At 40.8% G+C, this 12003-nt stretch overlaps 1 protein-coding gene across 2 annotated transcripts in view; it reads left to right on the forward strand.

Annotated features, from left to right (window-relative positions):
* LOC136883437 (fatty acid synthase) overlaps positions 1–12003 on the forward strand; it is an 844467-nt gene that overhangs the window by 595557 nt on the left and 236907 nt on the right. For both annotated transcript variants that reach the window (XM_068229660.1, XM_068229661.1), the window contains one exon: positions 10094–10273. In XM_068229660.1, coding sequence (XP_068085761.1) covers positions 10094–10273 — 180 coding nt within the window. The remainder of the gene's footprint in view (positions 1–10093; positions 10274–12003) is intronic.

The raw sequence follows: 12003 nt of genomic DNA on the forward strand, positions 1-12003 counted from the left end.
CGAAACCATGAAAAACAAGAGTGAAGGTCTGGAAGGGGCACTGATTGTAACACCACCTTCCGATTGAGAGCCCTATAATCAATCACAGGCCTGAAGCCACCTTGGGGTTTCGGGACTAGAAAAATAGGCGAAGAATACGCCGACTTGGAGGGCCGAATAATACCATCCTTCAACATCTGATCTATGATTTCCTTCAAAGCATTCATTTTAGGTGGAGACAGCCTATAAGGCGGAAACCGGACTGGAATTGAATCCATAACCTCAATCTTGTATTCAATGAGGTCAGTAACACCAAGAGTATCAGAGATAACGTCTGGAAACGACTGACACAACTTACGAATACTATCAGCCTGCTCCTCAGGTAGATGTCTAAGATCTAACAACATCTAATCCTGGGTAGGCAAAACAGATGAACATGACACAGAACTACATTTTAATAAAGGGATATTGAATTTACTATCAAATTTGAAAGTGCACGACTTGCTCTGAATGTCGAGCACTAGACCGGTGTGAGACATGAAATCGGCTCCCAATATAATGGGGCAAGACAAGTGCTTAGCCACAAACAGTTTAATTTTCCAAGTAAATTTGGCAATTCTAATTTTAGCATACAGAAAACCTACAATTTCTAATGGAGAGGAGTTTGCCGAATCATATTGAACCAAAGACGAACAATAATCAGGAAGTTTACACACAGATTTCAATTTGGAATACCATTCAGCCGAAATAATGGAACAAACACTGCCTGAATCTAAAAGAGCAGTTATGTGCTCATTATTCAATTCAATTTTGAGAAATGGTACAGGTGCGGGGGAATCCACCGCAATCCTAAGACATTCCTTGTCACTTTCAAATGCTAAATTAGAGGACTGAGTTTTCCCTGAGATTAGATCGGATTTAACCGGGGCTGAGCCTGAAGACGGAGGGTGCGCCGACTCAGCCGATGCCACTAGTCACTTTTGATTGTTGGTGGAAGTTGCACCAGAAGTTGAGCAGGAGGGGGTGCTATTTGAATTCGGGCAATTCTTGGCAATATGAGAAAAAGCATCGCATTTAAAGCAGCCTTGGGATGAACCTGCTCCATTATTTGTCCTACTAGATTTAATTAATGGACACATGTTCCGGAGATGGTCAGGCGACCCGCAAGCGTAACATTTACGGGGTGTGATGGGTCGGCGAGGTGGAGGCCGAAAATTACTAGAGGATGGAGGGGGCTCTTTCGCGACACGTAAGGTGTCGGCGTATCTAACTCCTTCCGCTGAGACAGCCATAGCCTCCAACTCGGCAAAGGTTTGCGGACGCGACGCAAAACACAAGTATGACCTGTAAGATGGTGAAATTCCTTCCACTATAGCCTGAACAATTTGGTCTTCAGGAAAATGAAGAGCAAACACCCTAGTATAGAACTTAATATGTTGGATGAAATCTGCCAGGTTTTCATCCAACTGCTGTACTCTATAATAGTACTTCTGGATTAGTGATGACCTAGCTCGAGCCGGAATAAAATTAGCTAACAGATGGGCGTAGATGATTGTTCGGCAATTGCCCTATTTTGTCAGATAGAACACCAATTGAAGAGGGATAAATAATCTGCAGAATTTGACATGGAGAAAGAGAAAAAACAAGAGCATGTTCTTGGAATTCAACTAAAAACCTTAAGAATGAAATAACGTCACTGGTAGAGTTAACCGAAAACTTCGAAATACCCCTGAGCAGCATTGCTAATGGATGAGGCAAACTACCGAACCCGGGTGACATAGTAGGTAAGGTTGTAAGGGGCGGAGAAGCTGTTTCAGAGGGTACATTATTCAAAACAAAGGGTGGAATGGATGTGCGACGAACGGACTCAGTTTCTAATGGACCAGAAGTTTGTCGGACTTCAACAGTTTTCCTACTTTCTTCCCCCGCGGGAGAATGCTCCTCGCTGACAACGTTTACCAGAGTGGGTTGGTCGGTTTTGGGGGGGACTGCCCCAGTTAACAATAGGCTAACCTTACTGGACAATTCAGAAAGGTTTTCGAGAACTGCACTAGCTTCCTTCCTTGGACTGTCATTTAACTTAAGAGACAATAGATCAGTGACCCTATTGTAAAAATGAAACAATCTAGCTTGCACATGTTTAAGTTGATTTGGAGAGGGATCATTTTCTTCAAAAAAACTAACTACAGATGCTAGCTCAGTAGTATTATCAGAGATCGTGGAGAGAGCATTGTCAATCTCTTTCTCTCCCAAAGTGGGGATGGAAATAGGCAAATCAAGGGACTCTTTAAGCTTGTTGGTATCTACTGCAACCGTGACTCCAGATTGCACATTTCTAATTGTTAATTAATTCATAAATCAATTCCTCCTTGCGCAAATAGCCAGGATGGAGGGCATCGCAAGGGCCGGGCATGATGAGAGAACTCTACAAATTCAGAAAAATCGAAAAATTCCAGCGACGGAGAAAATTGTTAGAGTTCGAATCAAAAGCAATATTTAGCCGTCAAAAGGGGCTAAATTGAGACCCATTCAACCACGCTCTGCTCCCACTTGGTACGGAGATATCCGTGGTAGTTAGAGGTGAAAGAAGGTGCGGGCTGGAATAGGTCTCAACTACAGAATTAAAGTTAATTTAAAACTTTAACAAGGTTATATTTTCTTTTCAAAATCAACAAATAACAGATAACAACATTTAACAATTTCCACCAGGTGAAATAACAACGAAAGGCAGGTACAAAATAATTTTACCCGTTCAGCGGTTTTTCACAAGGTTTTGGGGGTTATTACAAGATCTGGGCTTCGACCCCCAAGTATAATTTCTGAGCTCTCACCTCACAACAACAAAATACCAAAGGGCAGAACACCCTTAATTACATGGAGCATTAGCTCCCAACTTTACATCTCAAGCCTCTCTCTAAGGAACTTTTACCACAACCCTATAAAGAGCTGTCCCGCTCTCAGTCTTTCAAGCCTATAAAGGCAATAATGAACTTTTACACAAACTGCCATCAAGGCATAATAAAGAAACAGGGGTATCTCGTACCCAATCTACTGGGCCTTAGTGTGCAAAAACTAGGTTAATTTAAATGGCCCAAAACAAAAGGATGGAGGCGTGAATTTGCACTCCTAAATCTACACTTTAAAACCTAAGTGGCTCTAGGCCGATAATACAGGGGCTAATCCCAATCTATGGAGGTGACCCGTATGAGAAAACATTAATACATTAAGGAAGAGAAGAAACGGTTACGAAACATAGTCACCTCAATTTCAAAATGAAGGGGAGCTCGAGAGGGTAAAGCACTCTCTATCCCCGATTTACAGTAAAAGAGTTTTGTAGTTTTTACCTAGACTGAAAAGGAATTTACTTTTTAAAGTGGTAGGTTACATATTAAAGGTTTCGAACCCTCCCCGAGAGTTAAACTGCTGAGCTAGCACGAAATAAAGATGTTAAAAGGTCATTACCTTGTTGAAGATAGGCTGTCTGAAGAACGAGGCGCTTCCCGCCCCCTGCTACATATTCACACATTGAGTTAGATGTTATACTAGTGGCTCCGGGACAAGAAAATCAGCAGTTTTTATACCCTCGTGGAAAATTCGAGACCTTTCAAGAATGAGTAGACACACCCCCTCAACTTTATTGGATAGCTTAGACCTACATATCCATATCGAAGAAGACATACATGATTGGCTGAGAATTAATTAAAGAAATTAGTGATTGGTTAAATTCAAAACAGGCGGAAAGAAAGGATTAATGTTGCCAACCCACAACCCACAGAACAAAATTTAGTAAAAAATAATTTAGGAATATAAAATTTCTTCAGGAGAGTACACTCCATTACACCAGAGTGTATTACCATAGTTTTTTGTAGAGACATCTGTTAGAGAATGTCCACACTTCTCGATCCATGAAAAACAAAAGTAAATCAAAAACACTCAGTGACATCTTCTGATAAACCGTAGAATTAGTTCAGTTGTAAAGTTCAGAGCTTCTCCTGTAGAGGAGTTTCAATTGGCGCAAGATTTGAACTTGCGTCGTGGAGGTGTACCGCCCGGTACAGATACTATCATAATTTTGATCAGGAAATGATATATTTATCTACGAATCAAACAAATGTATATATACCCACAATACTCCATGTCATGGAGTATGATTCAAAGATAACTATGCATTTCCTGATCAAAATTATGATAGTATCTACAATAAGCTAAAAATGCAGTTATGTCTGTCTGATCGTAAGCACAGAGATGAAATATCTATTAGGTTCAACCTGTTCAATACTAATTACGTGTTGATGTTACTAATAACTTTTTTTTTACATGGGACCGGTTTTGACATTTAAAATGTCATCATCAGCCATAAAATAAATCACAAATATAGAAGCAATGACATAATAATCAAAACTATTGTGGATACGCATTGAAATATGTTCATTAAAAGTCATTAACCATCCATTCACACCATGTGTTAAGGTAAATCACCATAACAGAAGAGCAACGGCATAATAATTAAATCTGGGTCAGTGACACATTGAAATATGCATACAGTCTCTCACTATTCAAAGAATAAAAGAAGGTTCTTCGATATGTAGTCTTTGTGCATCCATTCAGTAGAAGGCTCCGACAGGCTTCCAAAGTAAAGAGTCATTTAAAACACTCGCACATGCTATGAGTCAACCAGAACGTCGGGAACTTATTGGAATCACTTGATATGTAATTTATACCTGATAAAATTTTAACACTGATGTGTATGTTAAATAAAAGTTATTAGTAACATCAACACATTATTAGTATTGAATGGGTTGAACCTAATAGATATCTCATCTCTGTGATCAAATTTTCATCATTAAGTTCTAACGTTTCATGAATAGCATCAGCAGATGGATCTAGATGTCTCTTTGCCACATTTACATAAAATGCAATTAAAATATAACATGCATGCTACAGAAATACTACAACAGACTAAGCATTACTTATGAAATCACGTTCAACATACCAGAGTAATATATCCCACTAAGAAAGTGTATTTCACACATCCAAACATTTGCAAACACTCGGCTGATGCGACTGTATGACAAGCACTTATGAAGCATTGTTGCACGAAGCTGCCATCTTTGAACTCTGTAGTCACAGCTATATCTGCCAGGAAAAATCCTGGACTTTTTGAAATGGTAATTGCTTCGTGCAGGTCATTCAGTAGGTAAAAAATCTCTGGGCTACTGTAATCATCATTTAAATATCCGTAAATTTCTTCGGGCTCTGTAATGCTTCTCAGTTCACCTCTAACTCCAGAATCGTACTTTATGGCATATCCATCCCTCCTGCATCCCTGAACATCCCACTTGCTGTGAGAGAAACAATAACTTCTTGCATGAAGCAACTACTGCTTCAAAGCTTCTGGGGCTTCCCCTTTCCCATAGAGTTTAACGAAAGCCTGTGAGATGGCAGCATAAAGCGGAGCTTGTCTTCTAAATTTCACTTCAATCCGGTGGATATAACATGAGTAAAAGAATAATAAACATTGATAAATACAGGACAGCACTAACTGGGAAGTTGTAGAGACAAACTTCTATGACGGTAGTTCAATAAACCATGCTGAGTAGTAGTGCTCTGCAAAACACTTGATTTCACTCAATTGTTGCCTCCATAACAGTTGCATGCAGGCAGCCATTTTATAACCCACTGTTGCAAAATAACTGTTACTCCTACCGATACAGGTAGCAATGAGGTGGGGACATATGGCTGAAGTCATCAGCAACCTAGCAAAAGTTTATTGTTTGGTCTTTTGGCACTTTGTCTAAACTTGGAAAAATATCATAACACAATGGCCAGCCTTGTGGTCTACAGGTAGCAAACCTACTTCTTACATGAAAATCCTGGGATTGCTTCCTGACCAAGTCAGGGATTTTCACCTGACTCTGAGGGCAGGTTCATGGTCCACTCAACTTACATTAGAACAAGTGAGGAGCTCTGTGATGGTATTTCAGCAACCCCAGTCTAATTCATCGCACTGACTATGCGGCCTTCAAGCCGAGCAGCGGTCACTTAATCGGCAGTGGGCTATCGGAGCTGTAGCACTATGGGGATTTTTGAAACATAATATATGCAACATTTTTATGGGCAGTAAGTGCAACTGTCAAAAGGGCTAATACAGCTACAATCTGAAGAGAAGTTCAGTGTCGAGAAATGCAACAAATGCAAATGACAAAGGACAGATTATGAATTATGAAACATGCCTTGACTGGTGCTGGTGAAGAATGTAACTGCAGAGCGGCACTGCAACTATTATTTTCTTGCAACTTCGGTTTCATTCTACAGTGGTCGTGTTCCCAAAACTATTATGATAAAACGATTTTGTTATATCTGTCCCAGGTCCATGATGATGATGATGATGATGGTGATGGTGATGGTGAGAAGGAGGAGGAGAGGCACCTCCTTGGTCAACTCTTGTTCTTTACTGACCCCGATGGTATTTTTGCACTCGAGGCCTAGAGAGTCTTTCCTTTTCATGCCCTTCGTGGCCTTTGTCTTTTTGTGGCAGATACACTGACTGACAGTGACAATGCAACACCAAGGAGGAGTGGTTCGAAAGGGATGAAAGTTGGGCAAAAAACAGAGTCGGCACGGAAGAATAATTGATGTTTATTTCAAACCGATATGCAGGTTACACAATGCGCACGGCATCGACTCAGTAGGATGTAGGACCACCGCGAGCGGCGATGCACGCAGAAACACGTCGAGGTACAGAGTCAATAAGAGTGCGGATGGTGTCCTGAGGGATGGTTCTCCATTCTCTGTCAACCATTTGCCACAGTTGGTCGTCCGTACGAGGCTGGGGCAGAGTTTGCAAACGGCGTCCAATGAGATCCCACACGTGTTCGATTGGTGAGAGATCCGGAGAGTACGCTGGCCACGGAAGCATCTGTACACCTCGTAGAGCCTGTTGGGAGATGCGAGCAGTGTGTGGGCGGGCATTATCCTGCTGAAACAGAGCATTGGGCAGCCCCTGAAGGTACAGGAGTGCCACCGGCCGCAGCACATGCTGCACGTAGCGGTGGGCATTTAACGTGCCTTGAATACGCACTAGAGGTGACGTGGAATCATACGCAATAGTGCCCCAAACCATTATGCCGCGTTGTCTAGCGGTAGGGCGCTCCACAGGTACTGCCGGATTTGACCTTTCTCCACGCCGACGCCACACTCGTCTGCGGTAACTATCACTGACAGAACAGAAGCGTGACTCATCGGAGAACACGACGTTCCGCCATTCCCTCATCCAAGTCGCTCTAGCCCGGCACCATGCCAGGCGTGCACGTCTATGCTGTGGAGTCAATGGTAGTCTTCTGAGCGGACGCCGGGAGTGCAGGCCTCCTTCAACCAATCGACGGGAAATTGTTCTGGTCGATATTGGAACAGCCAGGGTGTCTTGCACATGCTGAAGAAGGCGGTTGACGTGGCGTGCGGGGCTGCCACCGCTTGGCGACGGATGCGCCGATCCTCGCGTGCTGACGTCACTCGGGCTGCGCCTGGACCCCTCGCACGTGCCACATGTCCCTGCGCCAACCATCTTCGCCACAGGCGCTGCACCGTGGACACATCCCTAAGGGTATCGGCTGCGATTTGACGAAGCGACCAACCTGCCCTTCTCAGCCCGATCACCATACCCCTCGTAAAGTCGTCTGTCTGCTGGAAATGCCTCTGTTGACGGCGGCCTGGCATTCTTAGCTATACACGTGTCCTGTGGCACACGACAACACGTTCTACAATGACTGTCGGCTGAGAAATCACGGTACGAAGTGGGCCATTCGCCAACGCTGTGTCCCATTTATTGTTCGCTACGTGCGCAGCACAGCGGCACATTTCACATCATGAGCATACCTCAGTGACGTCAGTCTACCCTGCAATTGGCATAAAGTTCTGACCACTCCTTCTTGGTGTTGCATTTGCTCTGTCAGACAGTGTACATTAATTTTTGAAGTGTCGGATCCCTTTCATTTTTTCCCTCTGATTAGTGTTATATAGAGAGGATGGTTGCCTAGATTTACTTCCTCTTAAAACAATAATCACCACCACCACTGGTTCAGAGGGTCCCGAGTTTTATTCCTGGCCAGGTTGGTGATTTCAATCTCATCTGATTAATTCTTGTGGCCCAGGGACTGAGTGTTTGTGTTTGTTCCAGCACTCCCCTCTTCATATTCAGACAACACACCACACTACTAAACACCACAGAAACATGCAATAGTGATTACTTCCCTCCACACAGGGTTGGTGTCAGGAAAGGCATCCGGCTGCCAAACAGGGCCAAATCCACATATGTGACACAGTTCACACCCGCAACCCCACAGGTGTGGGAAAAGCGGCAGAAGTAGTATCTGTCCCAGGTCTACTAAGTAGAAGGGTGTCATGTACTTGGAGAAATGTGATGTATCAGTAGAGGCACCTGTTTTTTTTTACAAAATCGCAAAATTTTGTGAAATTTTACAAATTTGTCTCAAAATGCAAAACTATCTACCTTTAAGCAAAACAAAAGCAGGAAAATGGACGAAATTATGTGGAATCACTTTTTGAACCTAGAAGCATAATGAAATATGATTTAAAAAATGAACTCTCTTCTAATAAACCAAATTCCCATCTTATGAGAATTTTCAGTATCAGAATACCTTGAACCATACACAGTGTTTAGGGATCTATTTGGTAGTTCATGTAGGCAGCATTTGTTAAAATGTCACTATAATTTGTTTCCAAACATCCTTGTTTTGATATACTGCATGTAATGTATGTCTTCATCAGAAGCATAAGTCTCATGTTTCTGTACATACTGTTTTATTGCAAATTGGTATCAGCTATCTTTTGGTTTAGCTTTTATTGCTGAAAATCAGAAACAAAATTTAGTGAAATTATTGATGAAATAAAATAAAAATAGCAAAAAATAGACCAAACTTACTTTATTTAAATGACTAAATTAGACAAACATTTTCACCACAAACAGATGCCTCTATGCATCAGTGCAATCCCCTTTTCTCATCATTTACACTGACTGTTAGGCTTGATTGTTTCATTATCATTACCAACAGTGATATCTAGCAGAGAATGTTAAAATGAGAAGCATGCCAAACATGAAAGTACCTTGTGTTGGTTCTTCAAGTTGTTAAAAGATACTAGCTGGTGTACCCGTGCCATGCTATGGAATTCTACATTGTATACAGAATTCTAGATGAAGTTGAGTACTTGTTGCAAATAAGATTTTATTAAATTGCATATTTACATAAGTATTTAAAATTTAAATTTTAGGCACCTTCCCCTAAACTACCATTTCATCCAGCATTAATAAAGTTATATATAGCCTAGACTGTTGTGCTTTATTCTTCAAATTTACATACCAATTTTCACTTAATTATGTTTGCCTATTTTCTCATGGCTCAGCATTGATATGGCCTTAGCAACAAAAATTGAAATTCATGGATATCTCTGTAATCATAGCTGGTGTAGTAAATGTGTATAAGACACAAATGATTCCAAATTCAAATCTTTATAACTTTAGTTATGTAGTATTTATTGATAGGACCACTGATAAGATTTTTGAGAACTGAATTTTAGGCCTTCCACTAAACTACCATTTCACTCAGCATGAATAAAATTATTTATAGCCTATATTGTAGTGAATTATTCCTCAACTTTACATACCGATTTCATTAAGTTCTTGTCTGCCATTTTGTTTCGTGATGCTCGTACGGTCAAACAGAGAGACAGACATGATGGTAAACTAAAAAGTGCATTTCCTTATTATTGTGGACATGACCAATACAGAAATACCATTCTTTTTTAATTCTGAGCAATGTACATTAAAAACTCTTATTTTATATACAGACTTGTACAGTTCTGCATAGTGCATATATTCCTTCATATAAATTAACATTTTTTTGACATAAATCAGTAATTCAGTTATGAAAATTGTAACAATTAGTTGCAATCAACATATTATAAAAAAATTATGATGTAAATTTGCTCATATTAGTACTGAAATTTAGGAGGAGTTCTGATGACAACATGTTTAATAATATAAGTTGCTGGATCATCATAATTTCTGCATTAAGATACACATGTAATGCTTTTTCAGGACTGTGTCTGTGGTATGGAATTTACTGGACGTACCAGCAGTGGGAAAAGGGTAATGGGTATAATTACCACTGGTGCCATAGCTAATGTTGTCAAGAAGGAGTCACCTCTCCTCATGTGGGAAATTCCAGACAGCTGGAGCTTGGAAGATGCTGCTACAGTGCCTGTTGTCTACTCAACTGTAAGTGTGACTTCTTTCACTTTCAAAACCAACGTTAAATCTATTAGGTCGTGTTACATACATTTAGTACCAGGGGGATCCGAACACACAATCGGTGTCCAGTTAGCAATTTTTGTTCTGTACTTAATATATCTTCTACACGTACTAAATGTACATAACGCGACCTAATAGGTTGAAAATCGGTTTTGATTACAATGCGGTCGTGAAAATTCAGTATTCATTTACTTGGCCCACAACAGGCGACTTGAACACACTCTACGGTGTGAGGCAGCAGTGCCAGACCTGTAGCTTAGATCCTTTCCAACAGAACAAGGATGACCTAGGCCACCATAGCTCAATTGGTAGAGCAACCAACGCGAAATCGGGAGGTTGTGGGTTTGGATCCCACTGGTGTCCGGTTGGCCATTTTTGTTCTGTACTTAACGTCTCTTCTACACGTACTAAATGTACATAACGCGACCTAATAGGTTGAAAGTCGCTTTCGATTACAGTGCGGTCGTGAAAATTCAATATTCATTCTTTCACTATATTTCCATGACATATTGACCCACTGGTTCCTGTTCTCTTTCTGTATTTGTCCTTTGGTCCTATTCTTTTTTCATCTGTTTTTATCTTTATTTATATTGACCTCCTGGGTTACTATTCTCTTTCTGCCTTTTTTTTTTTTTTTTTTTAATGTTTACAGCCATTAGAGACCACAATAAGCAATGTTTACATATTTTTAGAAGCTTTCTTTGCTGCCCAGTATCGTTGCGTTCTCTCTCTGACAGCCTGTCTCCTTTCTGCTGTCCACCCACTATTCTTCTGTTCTTCTTCACAAAAGCCCTTGACGTTACTGATCTGGTGTCGGTACTTGGTTCTGTTAACAATATCTTCATGGTTTAGTCCAATTTTTTTCAGATCCTTCCTGACCTCCCTGAACCACTTACCACATGTGTTAGGTCTACTATCAAGTATGGCAAAAATTTTCTTAGTGGACCGCTCGTCTTCCATTCTTAACAGGTGCCCATAGAAGTTGAGTTGTCACTTCTTGATGGATTCCATCATTTGTTCAGTTTTCTGATATAGTTCCTCTCGTGTTCGCAACCTATATTGTCCAGCCACGATCTTTGGGCTCATTATCTTTCAAAGTATCTTCCTCTCAAACTTCTAAGTTTCTCTCATACCAGCCTTTCCAGTAACTCGGAGGCATTCACTTCCATAGAGATATTTGGGTTTAATCACCATGTTGTATGTCTGAGTTTAGCTTGCATTGAAATTGTTTTTTCCTTGTACAGGTTGTGTGTTGTGCAAAATGCTGTGGCCATCCTATCTCGTATGCTGTTGTTAGCTTCCTCTTTCTGTATTTGTCTCATGGTCATAACCTTTTCTTCTTCTTTTTTTTTTTTGTCCATCTGCTTTTATCTTTATCTTTTCCTCTCTTCCTTTTCCTACTTTTGTCCACCGTGCAGTTCCCTTTGTGTATCAGTGGTAGAAGGTTGGCTTCCAAATTCTAAGATCTATTGAACACTCCATGGTGTTCGGTGTTGACACCTGGTGACACATTTAGTGCTCAACCACTAAATTAAGTAAAACTCAGCCATAGAGTGCTGAACAGATATTCATTTCTCTGCTGTCTGGTGGAGTAAAATGGAACATCGAAATTGACATGCTGGCATCTGAGATGGTGTCAAATGAAAATGCCTTGAAGTAGTGGCTGAAATCATATGATTTAAATGAAAATCCTCAGT

Source organism: Anabrus simplex, chromosome 11 (genome assembly GCF_040414725.1).
Source record: "Anabrus simplex isolate iqAnaSimp1 chromosome 11, ASM4041472v1, whole genome shotgun sequence".
Classification (NCBI taxonomy): Eukaryota; Metazoa; Arthropoda; class Insecta; order Orthoptera; family Tettigoniidae; genus Anabrus; species Anabrus simplex.